General features: G+C 40.8%; 3 protein-coding genes and 1 long non-coding RNA gene across 6 annotated transcripts in view; 2 read left to right on the top strand and 2 right to left on the bottom strand.

Moving 5' to 3' along the window:
* The window catches only part of LOC119118344 (acid-sensing ion channel 1-like), a 20,620-nt gene extending 10,870 nt beyond the window's left edge, over positions 1-9,750 (top strand). Inside the window, exons 3-10 of the mRNA XM_037245303.1 lie at positions 5,729-5,879; positions 5,955-6,082; positions 6,227-6,377; positions 6,620-6,676; positions 6,804-6,957; positions 7,108-7,199; positions 7,301-7,380; positions 8,051-9,750. Coding sequence (XP_037101198.1) covers positions 5,729-5,879; positions 5,955-6,082; positions 6,227-6,377; positions 6,620-6,676; positions 6,804-6,957; positions 7,108-7,199; positions 7,301-7,380; positions 8,051-8,164 — 927 coding nt within the window. The 3' untranslated portion in view covers positions 8,165-9,750. The remainder of the gene's footprint in view (positions 1-5,728; positions 5,880-5,954; positions 6,083-6,226; positions 6,378-6,619; positions 6,677-6,803; positions 6,958-7,107; positions 7,200-7,300; positions 7,381-8,050) is intronic.
* The window catches only part of LOC119118370, a 19,636-nt gene extending 8,887 nt beyond the window's left edge, over positions 1-10,749 (bottom strand). Inside the window, exon 1 of the long non-coding RNA XR_005096706.1 lies at positions 10,677-10,749. This is a non-coding gene — a long non-coding RNA (uncharacterized LOC119118370). The remainder of the gene's footprint in view (positions 1-10,676) is intronic.
* On the top strand, positions 10,680-15,442 carry LOC119118354 (glycerol-3-phosphate dehydrogenase [NAD(+)], cytoplasmic). Its single transcript, XM_037245311.1, has 8 exons — positions 10,680-10,927; positions 11,787-11,964; positions 12,145-12,285; positions 12,360-12,498; positions 13,098-13,210; positions 13,396-13,632; positions 13,700-13,806; positions 13,885-15,442. The coding sequence occupies exons 1-8, from the start codon at positions 10,884-10,886 to the stop codon at positions 13,979-13,981; spliced, it is 1,056 nt and encodes a 351-aa protein (XP_037101206.1). The 5' UTR covers positions 10,680-10,883; the 3' UTR covers positions 13,982-15,442.
* On the bottom strand, positions 14,931-21,147 carry LOC119118329 (glucose-6-phosphate 1-dehydrogenase). 3 transcript variants are annotated; one of them, XM_037245273.1, is made up of 13 exons: positions 21,111-21,147; positions 19,899-20,020; positions 18,246-18,283; positions 18,008-18,116; positions 17,718-17,935; positions 17,457-17,615; positions 17,120-17,245; positions 16,853-16,946; positions 16,590-16,776; positions 16,259-16,494; positions 16,090-16,166; positions 15,872-15,964; positions 14,931-15,785 (listed from the first exon to the last, which is right to left on the bottom strand). In XM_037245273.1, the coding sequence occupies exons 1-13, from the start codon at positions 21,130-21,132 to the stop codon at positions 15,695-15,697; spliced, it is 1,572 nt and encodes a 523-aa protein (XP_037101168.1). In that variant the 5' UTR covers positions 21,133-21,147; the 3' UTR covers positions 14,931-15,694. The 3 variants fall into 3 exon arrangements, with proteins under 3 accessions (XP_037101168.1, XP_037101177.1, XP_037101185.1); XM_037245282.1 differs by lacking the exon at positions 21,111-21,147 and adding an exon at positions 20,958-21,104; XM_037245290.1 differs by lacking the exon at positions 21,111-21,147 and adding an exon at positions 20,962-21,085.

The following is a 21,147-nucleotide window of genomic DNA, read 5'->3' as shown; positions in this document are numbered from 1 at the left end:
CCTGCTACCGATACATCTCTGGAGGGACAAACAATATTTGAAAACCAGCATTGCTTGGAAGGTCCAATGTATGAAACCAGTCCCATCCCAACCCACACAGAGCTAAATAGTTTTAATACTGCCACCCGGGTGATGAATCATAGAGGTATGCCAAAAATACACCAAAGAGTACTCCAATGCTCAAGTACGCTACGCGAGAGTGTTGCACGCAAGTTGAGAGTGAGCATATTTGAAACACATCTGTGTTCACCTTGTGCATCTATGCGCATCTTCAGTTCTGTGCCATGCTGCCATATGTCCATATTTTCATCTCACCGTTGGGCAAACTGCCTGTGACTTATTCGCACGGCTTTCTCTTAGAATGCGGTCACGGTCGCACACAACACCCTGAGCTACAACAAAGTCCACAGAGTGCTCAACAAATTAGATTGCGGCTCATATATTCTGTGCACTTCAAAGATGACCCGGAAAAAATAATTGCTATTAAAGTGATGTAAGCATTCTAAATCATTTCATTATGTGACTATTGAATGAAGTCAGGGTAAATTATAAGAAGAGCTGCGCTGTCTCAAGGAAGTGATCTCTGAGAATCTTTGCTGAGGTCAAGTAAGGGAAATTAATACGTATATCTAAATCGTAATCCATTTCGGGCTACTCTTCCCACTTCTGGCTTTTAAATGATCGACCTGGAAACCATCATGGAATTGAAAGACATAAAGAGAGAGAGAGATTTGCTGTCTACATCTCTCCATCACTTTTGAGAAAATCATCTTTAATCCTAGTTAACCCCACTGTCTGCCACCTAGAACGTTGTCAGCTGTAATAAGGGGATGTCTTGCCTCTGTGACTGGCCTCGAGGCTGTTTATGTCTCCATGTTTACTCAGCTATGCCTGACGAGGGGTTGGTGCACAGTGAATGTTGCTGTGCCTGCGCCTGTTTCCAGCAGAGCTGGAGCATGTATACATGTCTGTTTATCACGAATGGACGTGCAGGAGATTAGTGGGTGGGGATTCAAACATGCATGTCGAAAGACCAACAAGTTAAGGCATCCTAGAGGAAATGTAAAGAAGTATGACGTATGGTTGTTTTCATAAAACTGCTTTACAATTCACAATAAATTAGCAAAACTCTGGCCGATTGTGATTAACTTGAAAAGATTGATCGGTGAGATTTAATTTTACCGTGTTATTCATCTTTTATACATTCAGTTGTCATGTTCATGCTTTTTTTTTTTTAGGTTGCTTTTTGGATGCTTCGAAAGAGATGAGCACTTTATTTATATGTATTCATTCATTTGACTCCTGGATCATTTTCAGTTTGTAAAATATACCTATACATTGAGTGACTTTTATGAGGAATGAATTGACATTTAACCAATACTGCAGCTTGACAATAAATGTCGTACTGCTATAAATTACACTTGGGGAAAAACCAAACTGAGGGAAAAAAAACACTAATTTAAATGTGTTTTAAATTAAAGCTGATAATTTGCCTTGGACAACCTCTGAAGTCCCTAACGTGATTTCATTTCTCCCTACATCGTCCGCCATTACTTCAAACATCATTCTAATTTATTGCATTTCTCACGGGCCAGATGGTTTATAGTGTTGGAAGCAAAGGCAGCTGCTCTCCTAAACAACTCCCTACGGATTAAAAGGAGCCATCTCAACATTAGCCATGAACATATTAGACGTCGACTCAGTGACTTTTCCTTACAACCTCAACCTTTTTAGCCCCTTGTTGGAATATTGCCTTGCTTTAAATGATAATATCCATCAAACGCCACAAATGTTTCAAAATACCGTAATTTTCGGACTATAAGTCGCACCGGAGTATAAGTCGCACCAGCCATAAAATGCCCAAAAAAGTGAAAAAAAACATATATATGTATATAAGTCGCTCCTGAGTATAAGTCGCCCCCCCACCCAAACTATGAAAAAAACCGCGACTTATAGTCCGAAAATTACGGTATGTGTAAATGTACGTGCGAGTAAGTTGTGGATGAGCCCAATTGATGAATGGATGGATTGACTATAACTACCATAGCATACCATAACATTGTTTTTAACAAGAAAGGAAACAACTTAGTAAATGTGTTACAGTATTTCTAATGACTTACTCGACTCTAAAGAAAAACACACACCAAAAAAACGTGGGATTTAATAAGCCGTCCTGATATTTCAAGAAGAGTAACGCTCATCCGTACACCCACCCAGTCCCCTCAAGTGCCCCTATCGTCTCTGAGGGTGATAGGTAGTGAGAGGCTGGACAGAGCCTGGGAATAGGATGAGAGAGGCAGAGCGTCTCTACTGGCCTGTGAAATATTCATCAAATGAAGCAGAGGTGGGTGGGGAAGTGCGGCAGGAGATGGAGACTACTCCACAGGGCTAAAGTACGTCAGACTTTTCAGATAAGGTGAGGCAGGCGAAAAAAACATGACCAAGGAGAGGGAGGAAATTAGTATAATTATCACTCGACGTAAGCAGCTTCTTAAAACCCAGAATTGTCGTAGCCAAACTTAAAGGAGGGTTTTAATTGATGTTTTGTTGGAGCAACTGGCATAAATTTCACATCATGGCCTCAAAGTCAGGAGCGAGTTTAAAAGTCTTGTCACAAACCGCACGATCAATTGTTAGCCTTAATTTTGACTTTGAGCAAGGTTTTACCCCTTATATCATGATGCAAACAAACTAAGATATGTCCATCCAGTCTGGCTAGACTCAGCTGAATTCTGACTCTTAAGAGTATACCAAAGTAGAAAAGGTTAATGTATATTTTGCCCCTTGCATTCGACTGAAAATGACATCACTCTTGCCAAGTCTCAGGTCACAACCAATCACAGTTTAGCTTCAGAAAACTGCTGAGCCGTGATTGGTTGTGAGCTGAGACCTGGCAACTGTGATGTCATTTTCAGTTGACAGTAAGTGGCAAAATGGCCGCCCCTGAGGTGGATGAAAACAGAAGGATTTTGCCTCTTTAATTAATATTCCACGAACGAAACTTTAATCAGAAGATTGTGTTCGACTAGTTGGACTGCACAGAACATACTATTACAAACAAAAGCCGCAGGGTTCAAAACCTGAGCAGAAAGTAGCGGCTTATAATCCAGAAATTACGGTATTTATAATTACTGCAAATTTATGGTCAAAATGATGTGCATATATCTCTATGGACGTGTATAAATGCTGAATGTGTAAAGTGTACATATGTGCTTATGTTTACATGGATTATATATAGTATATATAGTAATCGTAATGAATATATATATGGATGAATGTGTGCATGCATTGTTTAGTGTTTGTGTGGGTGTCTCATGATTGTATGTATGAATTTCAATGTTGACTATGCCAATTTTTTTTTGGGTGTCTTTTTTTTCATTAATATCCTTTTGCCCACCAAAAGGGCAGACAATATAAGCCCAGGCTTCAGGCTTAAGTCTGTACCCCTTTTGCTTTTAGTGTGATCTTTAAGATATTTGACTGACTATTGCTGTGTGGAAATAGCAGAGCCAAATTAAACTACCGTGTGTTTGAGCACACCGTGTCTTCAGTCCATGAAGGCGTATTTAACATTAGCAATGTCTCCTTGGAGATGCTTGATTTTGACTTCAACCTATTGGGTCTGAGAAGGGCATGTTGAAAGCATCATTAAGTCATTTGCATTTTCAGTCTCACTGAGCCTCTGGCTTTGATTCTCTTACCTATGATTTATTCTTTCAATGCGGTGTCGCGCTCTCTTCCAGCCAAGAATGATTATCACCTTGGCCAGTCAGCAGGGTAATCAAACATTTCAGAGGATTGGGTTGCAGGGGATTGCCTTGGAGCTGTTTTAATTGTTAGTAAGTGGCATGGACTGTACATTGATGTGGAGTTTGATATTACAAAACCAGGGCGCATAATATAGGCAAAACTGTCTGTCTTTACCAACATGCTTTAAATCAGGGATGTTTTTTCGCAGGCCGCATTGTAGTCATGGCTTCTTTCGGAGGGCCATTATGACTGTCAACCCAAATAAATGTATGAGCACCTCATATATACAGTAAAAGCTACAAGAAAAACTGACAAAAGACTCGTTTTCAAATCAGACGAGTAAAAACTGGTCAAATACTTTGAAAAAAAGATATTAAAAGTGAAGACAATTTGCAATTCTAGTAACGACACCCGAATTTGATGCACAATTTGTCTTCGCGGGCCACATAAAATGATGTGGCAGGCCGTATCTGGCCCCCAGGCCTTGAGTTTGACACCTGTGCTTTAAATCTTCCAATAATATGAAAGTGTTTCCATAAACGCGAGAGCACTAATGGAATGAAGTTACCCTGTCGGGACCTCTTTTAACAGCTGTAGAAAATACCTTGTTAACTGGATGGGAAAGTGCAAATCTAATGTGCATCTCAAGTAAGACATGAATATTTATGTGCAGTATGTTTAATAACAATAGTGCTGTACTGGGTGTTTCTAAAGGCACTCAACCGGCAAAAATGGTCATGACGGATAACTTCATTTATCCGAGCCCTCCGATGGGTTCTTTGTAAATGAAGTGCCGAAAATTGTGGGGGGAACCAACTGTAAAGTACTATAACAAATTACAAGTAAAGTTCATCGTAATTATTTATAATCACCCGTGACTACAATGATCTGTGATGTCAATTTTTAACACTTGCCTCATACAGTATGCATGATGTGTAATGCACATGTGCTTTGTGATTTATTCATTCCTCTGAACAAGCCTTTGCGGGCTGCGCACGTGTTGGATGCTTTTTCACATATCCCATCTCTACTGTCACACGACCGACCATTACACAAGACATGACGCGCCCTCACCATAATCAATTGTGATGATGCTGAACATCATGCACCTGTCATGGCCGTTCAATTTACGTTTATGCATGGCTGACTTATTTATGAGTAGCAGAACATGCAGGAAGTGTTTGTAGTGTGCAGCGTAGCCTACAGTGATGGGCTGAAGCTGTTCTGACAGCAGATTAGTTCAAAACAGAATATCGGTTTGTTTTTAGGTAATTAAGCAAAAATTTCAAAATACATCACAAGTTTTATCAAATGTCCACACTTCTAAGTATGATTGCATTATGTGAACAAGACCACATTTTGAAAAATACCTGATGCATGATGTTACGGGGTTTCAGGAATTGTTGTTCATTATCCATAGCAAGCTCAATGGACACTTCCGCAAATGTCAGCATCCTTGAACTTGTTTTTTTCATCCTAATTAGGTTAAGCGTGTATCTTTCCACCCCTTTCACTTTGACTCTTGCTCACATTGCATTGCTGCCCTCCCATGTTCGCCAAAATAACATAACCCCCCCCCCCCCCCCCCCCTCCTTATGTCACATTGCTTCTAACGTTTGTTAATAGTGCAGCCTTTCTTAAACATCAAGGCATCAATCTTCCTGGCAGGTAAGCTTGGTCACCATGGTAACATAAGGGCGATGAAAAGGAATGCTCAATCACAAGCCTGCAGGTCTCTATAACCTCACTGAGATGAGTTTTCTTCACAAATGCAAGAGTAGGGGAGTTCAACCTAATTTCCCCCCTCTTTCCTAGTCTTCAACGTTTTTTACTTCGAAAGGTTATTTTTCTATACTACACGTTGAGCCACGAATGGAGACAAACAGTGCCCTCTAGCGGAACTACCAAAAACAATAAAATAAATAAATAATAATAATAAATAAATAAATAAAAATCTCTGCACTGGTGTATCTTTCAGGTCTTCACTCGCTATGGCAAATGTTACACCTTCAACGCCGGGGGTAATGATCGCCCTCCCCTTATTACCACCAAGGGGGGGATGGGGAATGGGCTTGAGCTCATGTTGGACATTCAGCAGGACGAGTACCTGCCTGTCTGGGGAGAATCGGGTGAGTTGGAACACTTTTTGGGGAAGGCACACTGGTATGGCGGCTGTGTTGCAATGACGTCACATTCTTTCTCAGATGAGACATCATTTGAAGCCGGAATCAAAGTGCAGATCCACAGTCAAGATGAACCTTCTTTCATCGATCAGCTCGGTTTCGGTGTGGCTCCCGGATTCCAAACTTTTGTCTCTTGTCAAGAACAGAGGGTAGGAACTTTTTCTGCTTTTATTAAGTAAATCCATCCAGGGTCGCTGCACTAGAGCCTATTTTAAATAAATGTATTGTTTATTCCATTTTTTTTTTTTTTAATGATCAAGTTGGAGAAAAAAACATTTTATGCATGGTTTCAGCTGATATATCTTCCACCACCATGGGGTGACTGCAAGGTGACACCCATGGACTCCGACTTCTTTGATACTTACAGCATCACAGCCTGTCGCATTGATTGTGAAACGCGCTACCTAGTGGACAACTGCAACTGCCGCATGGTGCACATGCCAGGTAGGAAATCTTCCATCAATTACTACACGCTAAAAAAATTAAATATATGTGTTGTGGATTTCTTTATTAACCGGTCATAAAAAAAAAAAAGTACATTTACTTGGATGAGAGAACCTACATTTCATGCAGTAGGCCTGTCAACAACAAAAATAAACACTATATATCACCTAATTCATGGAAATAATGATTATAAAGTGCATTTTCTGCAAGACCTAAGACTTCTCTTTGTTCATGTGTTGCAGGCGATGCACCCTACTGCACCCCGGAGCTATACAAAGAATGTGCTGATCCGGCTCTTGGTAAGAAAGAGGCTTTGTTCAACTCTTCCATACACCCATTCTTGTAAATGATATCATGACATTACCTAATTGGACCAAAAAAAAAATCTATTCGTCTATGATGCGGTTTTTTTTTTTTGCCCTCCAGATTTCTTGGTGCAGAGAGATAATGATTTCTGTGTGTGCGAAACACCTTGCAACATGACCAGATACAGTAAAGAGCTGTCCTTTGTGAAAATCCCCAGCAAGGCCTCTGCTAAATATCTTGCCAAGAAATATAACAAATCTGAGCAGTACATTAAGTAAGTATCAACAGTGAACAATGAGTCAATCAGATTCAAAGACTATAGACTTTTTAAAGGTGGAGTCGGTGCCTCCCCACCCGTCAAGCATAAAATTAAGTTATTAAAAAAAATGCTTTAAATGATAAATATGAATTCTGAATTCTTCAGGGAAAATCTCCTGGTTTTGGACATCTTTTTTGAGGCTCTCAACTATGAAACCATTGAACAGAAAAAGGCCTATGAAGTGGCCGGACTATTAGGTAACAGTATTATGTGAATCATCTATAAATGAGTATATAGTCAATGTGTACTTAATGTTTTTAACTTAATTATCATGCATGGCTTGATTGAACTATTCCAGGTGATATTGGTGGTCAAATGGGACTTTTCATTGGCGCAAGCATACTCACCATTCTGGAGATATTTGACTACCTTTATGAGGTGAGTCATCTTTGAAGATGTTCAGTGGATATAAAAAGTTTACACACCCCCTGTTCAAATGCCAGGTCCAACTATTTTAAAGCTGTCTAATCTATGAATGTGGCCTTAACTCAGAAACAAAATTATGAAAATGGAATTATAAATAGACAACTGAGATAACAAAGTTGCACAAGTGTGCACACCTTATAACAGGGGATTAAACGCAATCTATTTATTTTTAAACTAAATATGGCATACTTGGCACATTAAGATACTATGTGTACCAGGCAGAGTTTAAATGAACGAATGAGTGAATATTACAATTCTGCCTCTTTTTTAGTTAATCTCAGAAGTCACATCACTGGTGGGCTATTTTTAGAACAGACCAGCAGGTTATTCACAATGTCCTTGTGAGCTTCTACCCTCTGGCACCATGTGTTGTCGTTGCTGTTGTTCTTAGGACAATGCACATTAATCAACATTGCCAAAAGGTATCTGTTCATCTTTGTCCGTCCTCCAACCCTCGTAACTGCTCACCCATCCCCAGTTCAAGTTATAAGTCACATTAATGTTAAAAAGTGTTGCAATAATTTTGGGCTCGTTTTTTTCAAAGGGGTTGTCGACTTTTTATATCCACGGCAGTTGAGTCTGGTTTCTTTAGTCACTGACCATTCTGTTTTTATCGTCTCAGGTGATAAAGTACAAACTGTGTCGCTGCTCTGATAAAAAGCACAAACACAACAATGGTCAAGGCACTGTGCTCAGCCTTGATGATGTCAAGTGTCACGTCAGTAACTTCCATTAGGTGTCCAGAGTCTCAAAGCCTCTTCATGGACTTTGCTCAGTGCTGTGAGCCAACAGGCCAAGTGTCCCAACCGCTCCCAAACTTGTGGCAGAAGCGAAGAAAACAACATTCTTGAATGGGCTCGACTGACTTTGCTCATCCGGCTCAGCCTCACAAAACATTAGCATGAACAAAAGTGATGCGTTTGGGTTATCAGCTTCAAGAGATTTTGGTTTGTGGTGAATTAATTGTGGTAAAATCAACATTTTTTAAGCCATCCATACTTGATGACTTGCATGTAATTTGCATTGATAACATTTCATTTTTATTATCATGCTATCAAAGATCATATCTTCCCCTGTGAAGCTCCTGAAAACATCTTGATGTTATACCGTTATTCTTACGGTTTTCTACCTCATTGGCCAAATTGACTGCAAGTGCGATTGGTAAAAATGGGCACAAATTCCTAAATTGGCATAGCAAAGTAGTATGCTTTCATCAGGACTTCCGAACGGAAGGAGATGGGTGTGTCGCACTGTGCTGCAGTTTCAAACGTGACAGGTTCACCTGCAAGTGAGGTTGCACCCAAGTATGTTGGTGGTTGAAAAATGCAAGTGCCGAAGGCTGACGCTGATATCGGAAGAGCAAAGGTTGTTTTCCAGCAGTGCCTGTTTGAAAGTTTCTCTCTTGCAACATTACCTTTGCATATTATTTATATTGTATATAAGTCATCAATCATTCCCAATGAGCTCAATGCAAAGGTCCGACTTCGAGACCATCAGCTGACATGAAAACACGAAACAGTTCTTTTGGATCGTAAAGCCGTTGCATTTGTCTAAATTGTATATGACTGTACTCCATTTGCGTCTCTGTTTTCTATATGATGTCATCTGTAAACAATATGAATATTAAGATTTACTTTTCAGTTTTGTGGATATGGTCAGAGCGTCTTATATTGTTTGACGTAATTAGAGAGCTAGATTGCGTTTTGCAGCGGGCGCCGCATGAAATCTTTCATTTTCACTGTCCACAGAAAAGCATTCATCTCCAAATATTATGGCTCTTTATTTATTTATTTATTTATTTATTTATTTACTCACTCATTTATTTATTAATATTAATCCAATACTTTCTTTGCTTTTAAGTCTACAAATACTGTACGCAACTCTCATAACTTGGAGATACATGCTTTCATGGGACAGTTCTTATGATGACATTCGAATGATGAATATAAATGATGGAATTGAAGAAATTGTTTCATTAAAGTTCAAGTCGTAATGTTATCTTTTAGTCAACCTTCTGTCTTCTGTGTCTGTTACTTCAAAATTTTGGTTGCACTTCCTGTTTATCTTCCTCCCTTCCTCCACTAAGTTTTTCTCAATTCAGAAAAATAAGAGGTTACAGAGAGGATGTTTATTTTTCTGAAGTTTAACAGAGGTCTCTTTATAGAAAAGTATTTACACTAACTCCAAGGTCTCAGCAGCCGTACTTGAAATAGTGCCACCATGTTAATAAGCAGTCTGCTATACAATAAAATCACTGTAAGCATGTCAGAATAAATGCAGAAATCACCGTAAGCATGTCAAAATAAATGCAGATCATTTTTATTACTCACCTTTTTACCTTTTGTGTTGAGTTTGACACTCAAATTTCATTTTTCTAAACTAAGCTGGTTTATTTTTAAACCCCACAGAACACCAGCAGACTGCTGAATCTGTACTTAACAGTTCTTCCACAACTCTCTGCCCTCTTGTTCAAGTCTTGCACAACAAGGTTCTCTTTATCCGAGTCCTGCAACACTGAAGTTTGGATGCTCCACTTTGTGACTTTCAATGTGCTGCTTATATTTTTAAGCAAGAATTAATACACACGACTGTTAAGTACTTCATCTGCTGAGGGATTAAATACAATATTATAATTCTAAAGTTCTAAAAGCACCATTAAATTAACCAACTAAAGGCAAAGTAATGAAAATAATTTTAAAGCCATCATTAGTAGTCCATGTATTATAAAATACTGTCAACTTGGTAAACAACATGTATAAGTCAGAAAATGATATCAATCTCAATTGGACGCACACAATTTAAAATCATGCAGATTTTCAATTTTGATTTCAAGTGCAGAAGAGAATGAAAAGATTGAATTAATGATTAATTCAATAACGGAATTAAATTGGCGGGGAAAATCTATCTTATTGAAAGACTTTAAATCTATGTTTAACACTGCTGTCTTAATTATCTCAAAGGGTAGGTTGCTTGTGTAATGATCAGTTTTTGTGACTAGTTATTGGAAATAAACGTCTAAAGGTTGCGTCGAGATCAATGTAAATAATTTGGAACATAAGACGATGTGCCAGGCCAGATCTGGCCCCTGGGCCTTGACTTTGACACCTTATCGTTTTATTATTATTTGACATTTTCATGATGACGGGTTGATAAGGACGGGACTATTTCCGGTCATATTTTTGTTTTAACCCGGATAATAAAGACAAGCGAGCTGAGACTTTTGCCCGAGTTACTTTGAGCCCACTAACCTCATGTCGGACTCGATGGATGAATGAATGACCAAGCGGGGTTGGAGCGTCGACAGCAATGGGCGGTCCAGAGTCTCCCCTCATGCGAAGTGCACGGCTAGTGGACATCGGCACATTTGGCAGGCTGGCAGCTGCTTGAGCGTTGTTGCATAACCTCACGAAGAGTTCTCTCACTCACGCACTTACTCATCGATTTGCTTTTTCACCATGGCAGCCGCGAAGAAAGTCTGCATCATCGGATCTGGAAATTGGCAAGTAGTAGCGGCGATGCTTCAATGTCTACCGAGCGAGGGAAAGGAGGTGCTGGATCGGGCTGACTTCAAAACGCGTGGCTGTCTCCACTGTATTCCCCGGTGCTACTTTTGTTAGCCCAATTAGCATCACCGGCCGACCGGGTGTCAACAGCTAGCTAACCAGCAGCTTTTCTCATAGCATTTGCTTCGCTAAAATCTCTGTGGTACTTCGCCATTCATTTGACCGTGTCGTTCAAAAAAGGACTCATTCGCTTATTTTTATTTCGCACGCTGCCTTTTTGCTTACTGTTGGTAGTTTTTTGGCACCTGACTCGACCACTGTATGACGTCATACATCACAGACCGTTCGTCCAGTCACACAACTTAGCTCTCAATTATATATTCAAATATGCAACTGAGGTGTCCTTTTAAAATGGTTTTTGTTCATGGTTAGACAGGTGATCGTGTATATTGATCTGATAACACTGATCATTTTTACAAAGTTTTGTAAATCAGAGATGTAAATTAACCCTTTTTCTGCCCCGAAATCTGCCCTCATTTTTTCTGGAAACTTAACTAAAAATCTATGATGTGCAACCTGTAATAATAATAATTTAAAAAAAACATGATCAGTGTCTTCACATGGATGAATATAATTATTTCTAGGTTGAGCAAATTTGGTATTTCAGACGTGTGTCTCCAATTGCTGGCCCTTAATATTAATCAGTGCTCAAGACGTAGCTCTGTTTTAAAAAAGCTGGTCAACCATGCACGAGGTGAACAGCTTTAATCTAGCAAGACTCCATCAATTTTTATGTGACTAACTAAATATTTTGGGGTCAAGTCAAAAACTAACGATACATTATGAACAACACAGGGGCTCTGCCATTGCCAAGATAGTCGGTGCCAATGCCGCTCGGAATTCCAAATTTGACAGCACGGTAAAAATGTGGGTGTTTGAGGAGTTGGTGAATGGGCGCAAACTGACTGAAATTATCAACACTGACCATGAGAATGTGAAGTACCTTCCTGGGCACAAGCTACCAGCAAATGTGGTAAGACCATGTTGGTTTCTTATCATTTACCAAAACATTTGTGGGATATTGCTTTGGCCTTTTTGCATGAACGCTTGTTAGAATGCACATTTGACTTCCTACTATGTGGATGATTTCTGTCTGTCTCTCATAGAATTTGATAGCGCATCACATAAATGCCTCAATGTCATTTGTCCTCAGCTGGCAGTTCCAGACTTGCCGGAGGCAGCCGGTGATGCAGACATTCTGGTGTTTGTCATCCCGCATCAGTTCATTGCCAAAGCCTGCGACGCCATGAAGGGCAAGATAAAGAGTGACGCACTTGGCATATCTCTAATCAAGGTTTGACTTTGCGGTATGACTGCTTACCTGAACACGACTTCTCAATTGGATACGCAACAACTTTTTTTTTGTAGGGTGTTGACGAGGGGCCCAATGGACTGAAGCTCATCTCTGATGTGATCCAAGAGAAGCTTGGCATTGCAATGAGTGTGCTGATGGGGGCCAACATTGCCAACGAAGTAGCGGATGAAAAGTTTTGTGAGACCACCATCGGTTAGTGTTTATTTTTTGCTTGGGCTTGTTTTGTTGGCCTCACTCCCACCGTGTTTGCTTGCCCAGCCTTATTGAATTTGTTTTTTCATACCACATATTTGAACATTATGTATAAGACTTAACAACTCCTTTTTGAAGGTTAATTATTTTTATATGCTTCCTTTTTCTGTTATCAGGATAAGACAAGAGATGGCTATTGTGCATGTAATTAATTTCAGTTTGGAATGTCTTACAGAGTTGATAAGCCTTGTGGAGAGAAATCAAAGTTCAGATGTAGTAACAGTCTCAAGCTACAATTTTAAAGCAGCCATTCATGCTGGAATGGAGATAAAACGGAAAGCTGTGTTTAACATTGAAAGTAACTTGAAGAAAATGTTCTTGCCGGTGTAGGTTCTAAATTGCACTTTTAAGCCTAGGTTGTTAAATCCGCCGTCTATTTTCTTGTCAAACGAAAGAGCAGGCTTGTTTGGATTCACATCTCCGCAGTTTGAGTAACATTTAACACAGCCTGCTTCTGCCTTAAGCCAAACCATAGCTGAAGGCAACATTAGCTCTGGTAATCATTCTTTTCAGGACTTGGTTGGGTTTTTATCTTTCAGGATGCAAGAACGAAAACCACGGGGCTTTGCTGAAGGAACTCATGCAGACCAACAACTTCCGCGTGACTGTCGTGCCAGAGCATGATGTGGTGGAAATCTGTGGCGCTTTAAAGGTGAGCTTTCTACACAAAATGTCAGCTGACATTATTAGCATTTACCACATTACCAGTTTTTAACTTGTATTTATTGTGAATGTGGAATTGTTACATTAAATATCCATTGAATTCATGAGAAAGTTGTGGGAGTATTGTGTAATATTGAATAACATTGGAGCTTTTCTCCTCTCCATATCGTATAGAACATTGTTGCCGTGGGAGCAGGTTTCTGTGACGGTCTGGGTTTCGGGGACAACACAAAAGCGGCAGTAATCCGGTTGGGTCTAATGGAGATGATCGCGTTTGCCCGTATTTTCTGCACTGCCGGGCCTGTGTCTTCTGCAACCTTTCTGGAAAGCTGCGGCGTCGCCGATCTCATCACCACCTGCTACGGTGGGCGCAATCGCAAAGTGGCCGAGGCCTTTGCAAAGACGGGAAAGGTGAGTGTGAGGAATACGCCTCAAGTGTGTCTGAGTTTTTATCGAGACGTCATTTTCTCTCTGTCAGTCCATTGAAGAGCTTGAGAAAGAGATGTTGAACGGTCAGAAGCTGCAAGGACCGGCGACTGCGGCTGAGGTTTATCTCATCCTCAAGCATAAAAATTTGGTGGACAAGTAAGCCAAGCATCAAACACGCAACCCAACTTGGGACAACCAAATGGCTAATTTTTTACACTCATTGCCCTCCATCAGGTTCCCACTATTCAATGCTGTCTATCAGATCTGCTACCAAGGCCATCCAGTCACAGAGTTCATCAGCTGCTTGCAAAACCATCCAGAGCACATGTAAAATGCAAAAACACTGACCAAGTGCCTTCTACATGAAAAGCGTTACCACTTCCGTCATCTGTTACACATCCAAAACGTGAGGCGACCAGTCACTCCGCAGCCGCAACGCAGTGGCCCTCGTGTTCACTCCATGGAGACGCTACATAACATTTGTCAACCGCTTTGGCCTTAATTCAAGTGCTTTTCATTTCACGAAATCATGCTGAAGCTTGAAAGATTTTGCCCTCCCCTGTATTAAGTGCTGATAGATCTTGACCAAATCCAGGCTCTTAATGTCATACTTGACTTCTACCACTAGGAGGCTGTCAACGGTGACTTGGCCAGATTTATGGGACATAAACGCATGCATTCAAATTCAAACTTCCAACAGATATGGACAAGATCGATGAAACTAGTTGGGAGTGAGGCGGAATGATGATGATGATAATAATGCCGTCCAGTGGACACCTGTCCCATTACCTGAAGTTATTGCATCATCATGTAACCCTGCTTCATGTCTTTGTAGCTTTTAGTGTCCGCAAATCATTTCCTGCCTTGTATTTTATATTAATCACGCCCGGCAACTGATTTGACTAAACGCAAGTGCCTTTGAATACACGGTTGCTACATTAAGTCTCGGATAGTGCACCTATTTGTGCAAAGCAAATACTTGCTTCTGAAATGTCCGTCCATTTGTTAACATGACTGCCAAAGCGCTTGCATTTTTAAATGTTATGTCAACATTTGTCTCTGAATAAATGACTATCTGGGCATTGGTGGAATCATATTTTATCCAAGTTACAACTACATACAGCACCAAAGTAGGAAATGCGGATGTTAAAACTTCCAAAATAGGAAATGAATCCAGAAACATTTTGGGTAAAATTAGATGCAAACGCCGTTTGGAAAATACTGCTGCCAGTTGAAATTATTTATAACTGAAATAAAACTTCTACTGTGAAACATGCTCATAAAGAAGCATAAGTAGTTTATTACGTAATAGAGTATTGCTAGCATGACATGACAGAAAAGAGCAGTGCACCGTTGGGCATTACAAGTAGTGCACCGTTGGGCATTACAAGTACAATCAAAGCTGACGTGTAGACCTGCTTCATGATTTGTAGAATATGGAATACATGGAATGAACTTCAGTAAGTGTGAATATGTAAACTGCTGTAAATGCTGCAAAGATAAAATGATCAGCACTCTCCTGTGTGTCTATTTACAAGAGCCATTGGTTTTTTTTGGCCACAGGCAGAGAAGGCAAAAAAGTTCCACTAAATGTGATCAACAAAATGCAATCAAAGCTTTGTGGTATTACAATCACAATGATAGGTTTTTGCTTGTGCACAGTCCTTCCTGTGTTCCACTCTACTGTAGTTACCATCCTTTTTGGTTTGGTATAAGACTTAAGTGAATGTGTTAGTTGCCTCGTTAATGAATGATAGGGAGCATGTTTATCAGACTAGGTCCCAAAAAAAAATCAATTGGTTTTGTTTCCAAAGTGAAGTGAATTTAAATGTTCCCCACAACCAATCACATAGCGGGATAAAGTCCTGATTGTCAGCTTTGTTAAATTGCTCACACTTCTAATAAAGTGGCTCAGAGGAAAAACCTATTTACCTGAGATAAAATAACCAGAGCCACCGAGTGGAAGTGTGTCACTCTGTAAAGCGCTTCGGGACACACTAACTCACCAAATATGGCGCACCCCTCAAACTATCGAATTTCTAACTCAAAGTTTGTTGGGGTTCACCCATACGTAAGTGCCTTCATAGCGGAATCCAACTCGCTTTACGAGGTCATCTGCTTCTGCCGGGCCCCGGCTAAAAAAGGAGGGAGGGAGAGGTGACTCTCAAAAGGTGTTTAGGGTGTTTTCCTTCCAATTGAAGACATAAAAACTGTGACTAACCTTCCATATTTGTAAGGGATAGGTTCTGGCTTCTCCTTGTCTATTTGATGAAGGAGTGGAGTGAAGATCCTCCAGGCTTCCTTTAATTCATCACTGTAGAGGCATTAGAATCTTTCATTGTACTATTTTTTTTTTTTTTTTAAAAAGGCACGCAAACTGCTTCAATGCCGCCAAACGTCTCTAAAAACAGTTTTCAGGTGGTAGCGTCGACTACAGACCTGCGTACAAAGTGCATCTGACTTCCGCAGAAGACATCCAGAATGAGACGTTCATAGGCATCTGGTAGCTTCACATCCTACAAAAAACAACAATCATTTTGTTTTGCGAGGTCGAGCGCTTATTTGCAACGCGCGGTAGGTAGCACGAATGAAACCCGTCAACGCATGCCTTATATCTGCTCTTGTAGGTGAGGTCCAGCTCAGTTTCCTCAGGGCAGAAGTACACGCCGGGTTTCTTGCTCATCATCTTGGCGTAGACGGCTTCATTGGGTTGCACGCGGACCACCAGCTCGTTCCGGCGACACTGATTTCCAAAAATGTCCCCTGGGACATCGGTGAATTGCAGCCGCACCTCGGCCTTCCTCTCGTTTAAAGCTTTTCCGCAGCGGAGGATGAAAGGAACGCCTGAGGAAGTAGCAGGCGTACAAATTTGGATCAGAATACGTGCGAGCGATAGATTTGTCAGTGTGGACGTTTTCTAAAGAGCCACACAACTTTACCATCCCAGCGCTCGTTGTGCACGTAGAGCACAGCTGTGGCAAATGTGGACTGAGTCGAGCCTATGGGAACGGTGGGATCATCGCGATAACCCAATTTGGCATCTCCTTCCCCCTCTGGGTCACCCACATACTGACCCAGCACCACATCTGACATTACAATTGGATTGATGCATTTCAGCACTTTGACCTTTGAGAAGAACAAACATGAAAAGAATCAATCATGAAATTCCATATTGCGGCGCTAAGAACAACGAGTACCGCACCTTTTCGTCCCTGACATCATCAGAGCTGGTGGAGGCTGGTTTCTCCATGGCAACCAAAGACAGCAGCTGGAGCAAGTGGTTTTGCATGACATCTCTAATCAGGACAAAGAAGAGGAGAGATTGCAGAAAGGAAGCTGCGACGCCTGCCGTGCGGCACGTGATCATGCTGATTATTATGAGAGCTGATCATGTGACTTAATCACATCTCTTCATCGGTGAACGGCCAAGTGAATTGAAACGCGGCGCAATGCCATTCCGGCCTCTCACCGGATGATTCCAAAGTCGTCAAAGTAGCCTCCTCTTCCCTGAGTGCCAAATGGTTCTTTAAATGTGAGGACCACACAGGCCACACTGTCTCTATTCCAGATTGGTCCAAAAATGCGGTTTCCAAATCTGTAACAACATCACATAGAGCAGGGGTGCCCAAACCTTTTCAACTCGCGAGCTACTTTTGAAATGACAAAGTCACAAAGACCTTAATTGTGACCTTAATTAGTTACATAAGAAAGTCATTGTATGTATTTTCTATGGGAAATGTGGTTGAGCATCCTAAATTACAGAATTTTCAAATACACCCAAAAATGCAACATTTGTTATTTCTTACCTGAGCACCATAAGGTTCTGCACCATTTCCTTGCCAAGGTAGTGATCTATACGGTAGATCTGGTCTTCGGTGAAAAGGGAAGACAGGTGAGCGGACAGCTCTTCGGAGCTCTGAAGGTCGTGTCCAAACGGCTTCTCGACAATCACTCTGGTCCAGCCTCTACAAAAACCAGATGGGAGAACACATCTTTTTGCCTTTATTTCCTTCAAAACATCCAGTCGCACACAAATGATAAAGGAGGGGAAAAAAGTGCACACTGACTTTTCACTCATACAATGGTGCTTGATGTTCTTGGTAACGTCGTGGTAGACTGTGGGTGGCAGTGCCAAGTAGAAAAGCCGGTTTGCTTGGGCTCCTCCCGGCAAAGTGAGGATGTGTTTATTGAGATTGGCGAAGGAATCTTCATCTGCATATCTTCCGCTTATGTACGAGTTTCTGCTGAAGAAGACTGACAAGCGATCTGCTTCAGAGTCGGTCACCTAGGTCGGGAGATGGAATGCCGGTGAATCACAACCAGGTGACATTTCCGTTCTTACAAAGAGCTTTGCTACCTTAAGGTACGGCATGCAGGATGCTCTGATGGCGTCTACCGTCAGGTCAGAGCGAGCAAAGCCGATAAAAAATGTTTTCTCCGGGAGGAGACCGTCTCTGAACAACCACCTGGAAGACAACTTTCAGAAGTTACTCAGAACCTCGAGGAGTACTAGTCGACCGTGGAACTGTGCATGGCATTGCTATTTTCAATATTACTGCATGTAAGGATTTTTCCAAGGTTATAAATGGACTTACCAGAGAGTTGGGTAGATTTTCTTCTTGGCCAGATCACCCTGCAGGTCCAAACACACAAATGTAATGTTGAATTTAAAATATTGTACAGGTTGCCCGGCTGAACTAAGTCATGACTCAACAACACAAAGACGGCCTCTAGCGGAAACGTGTGCAAAAATAAATTCTTATGGCTAATGGGGAAAATGCTCAAACTGGGTTCAATGATTTATAGACTTTGCTAACCTTATGTTTACTTGTTAGTTATGATTAGTAGAGTGACCAACAAGCATCAATGAAATAAAAAGCATTTACACCAGTAAACAGGTTCAACTCGAGTGAAACAACACATGCTTTCCATTTATCTGCTAGTAGAGCGGCCTGAAAGGAAAATGCTGACAACCAATGACCTAGCAAAAAACACAGGTCAACCAAGAGCAAACAAAGCAAAAGAGTGAAGTGGTAACCCTGGAAGGCAATACTTATATCCTTACACGGCAGAGAAAGTGCTCTTTTGACTGTACAAACAAACAAAAAACAGAAACAGAAAAAAACCGGACCTTTAAAGTTTCATTTCATAAGGCCACAAACAACCTTAGTTAATTAAGTCGCGCCGCTTCCTCTTCTGGCCAGCAGGTGGCAGTAGTTTTAACGAATTCCGTGATACTCAAGTCCAGAACCAGAAAAGCTATCAAAAGTTAAGAGAACATTAGCCATAATCAATTGTGACATCACGAGATGTAACTCGGTTTGGCGTTCAACTCAAAACTGGAAAAATGTGGCTCAAAAGTTACATTTTTAAAGTTTAATTTTCAAACCAGAAAAGTTATCAAAAGTTAAGAGAACATTAGCCATAATCAATTGTGACATCACGAGATGTCAGCAAATATTACGAGACTCCAGCGAGTGTGTTTTTTTCCTTTGCCTTTTTAGCAAAAGAGAACCAGTGGTGACAAAATGAAAATCATGATGAATGTACCTAACTGCCATTTTGACCAATACATTTGACCACACTTTCATTAATCTTTCATCCGCAAATGAGACACAGATCACTTTTGCTCTTTTGTTTATCATTCTGAAATGGTAAGTCATTCCGACTTCCAGAGTTAAAATAGTCAACAATGCCTTCAAATGGCCGGTGCTATAGTGACATTGCAGAATGGACGACATCATCCAAATTCTGAGCTAAGAGGAACCTTGAGGTGTTGCTTTCGAAACCTTGGACTACTGAGCCACCCTTTTTATTTGGAGAAGCTCAGCGAAATCACTTTCAACATTTCCTCAATCAGGTCACGTGCAACTTCTTTGGTATTTTTGAATACTTACAACATACTCTTTCGAACATCTATTTGTACAAATGGATTTATTCAATCCACTGTAGTTAACGTAAGTGGTTACCTAAGTGCACATCTGGAAAGCACTGGTTAATAGATAATTAAATTAGGATGCAGTATGTCCAAATTACAATATCAAACCCCAAATAACATTTCAAATTCATTTTTCAGTATTACTCATGAAAAGAAATAGATTTTAGATTGCAAACAAGCCAGGCTAAATTTCACTTGTCTGCAAAGATGTCTCTCAGATGGGTTCTCCAACTCTGCTTTCCTATTAACTGGGGCTTTGGCGCCATCCTGTGGCCTTTTAGAGTGTTACAAGTCACACTTCAATTCTCACCGAAGCTCCCATGATGATAAATACATGAACGTCGGAATGTCGGAACTCATGATCGTTGTGCAGCTCCTTCCTCAGCTCTCCAAACACCTCAGAGCGAGACAGGGGAATGGCGCTCATTTTCACTATAAAAAGACAGCAAAGAGGACAAAGGCATGTGAAACTGAGAATGGATGGATAGTTAAAAACTTCATGAAACAACAACGCTCTCTACATTTCAACACAGATATCTGTACATTCTACTCTTGACATTATCTAAATTCGAGGGGTATCTTTCTATCTGTTGATGGAAAAAAACAGAAAGGGATTAATGAAAAGAAAACCAGGAAAACCATGGAGGAATGCACACCGGGGAGCATTGGCACAACAGATTTGGAGAAGCAAAACATTCAAAAATGTATTTTCTTGTTTAATTCGCTGATTACTTATTTACAGAGTGTGCGTACTTTTTACCGGCTTTGGATAGATTGTATCATGCCATGGGAATGCTGTACTACTACAAAATTACTTCCTCGTCCATTAGAAAGAAAGTGGCGGTGTAGGAAATTCCTCCACTTTGAGTGATAAGTAAAAAGTTGTACAGTGCTTCCTGGTCTACTACGATTATTCTTTAAGTCGCTTCTGACAAATAGCAGGTACTAAACAACGGACAGCACGTGGGTTTGGGCTCAACTAACTAACAGTCACTACAACTCCTACAAATAGCCAAGACAAAGTATAATGATATTAGTCAAATCCTCCCCCAAATCCCCGTATTAAGCAGGGATCAACCTTTCCGCTGAGCACCTTTATAGATGACGATTCTTGTCCATCATTCAGGTTCCCTCATTGAAATCAAACGCTAACACTGGCTCGTAAAAGTATGACAATACAATTTTTGGCTTCTGCGGTTTTGCTTTGCATGAGGTATTTTGCAGCTGACTGCCAACCGCGCACACTAATAACAGAAATCGCCGTGTCATCAATAGCTTCACGTGCTGTTATGACAACACAAGCTGCTTTCTTCCAAGCTAGCAAGCACAAGCTCGGCAAAAGCCCATTTCAACAAAAACAAAGTCTTACCTACGTGCCCGTTCTGAAGACGACTAACAGAACACACTTTGTTTGCGGGTAATTAATAAACACGAAAACGCCAGCGAACCGGGTCGGCGCGTTACTTCCCTGTTCTGGTGACAAGGCAAAATTGAGCGATATTATTGGTTTGTAGAAACTCACCAGCGCTCGCTCGAGTTCCCATTGCTGCCAGATGACG

Source organism: Syngnathus acus, chromosome 2 (genome assembly GCF_901709675.1).
Source record: "Syngnathus acus chromosome 2, fSynAcu1.2, whole genome shotgun sequence".
NCBI classification, from domain to species: domain Eukaryota; kingdom Metazoa; phylum Chordata; class Actinopteri; order Syngnathiformes; family Syngnathidae; genus Syngnathus; species Syngnathus acus.
Note: the sequence above shows the minus strand (reverse complement) of the source record. Positions and strands in the feature narration are given on the sequence as shown.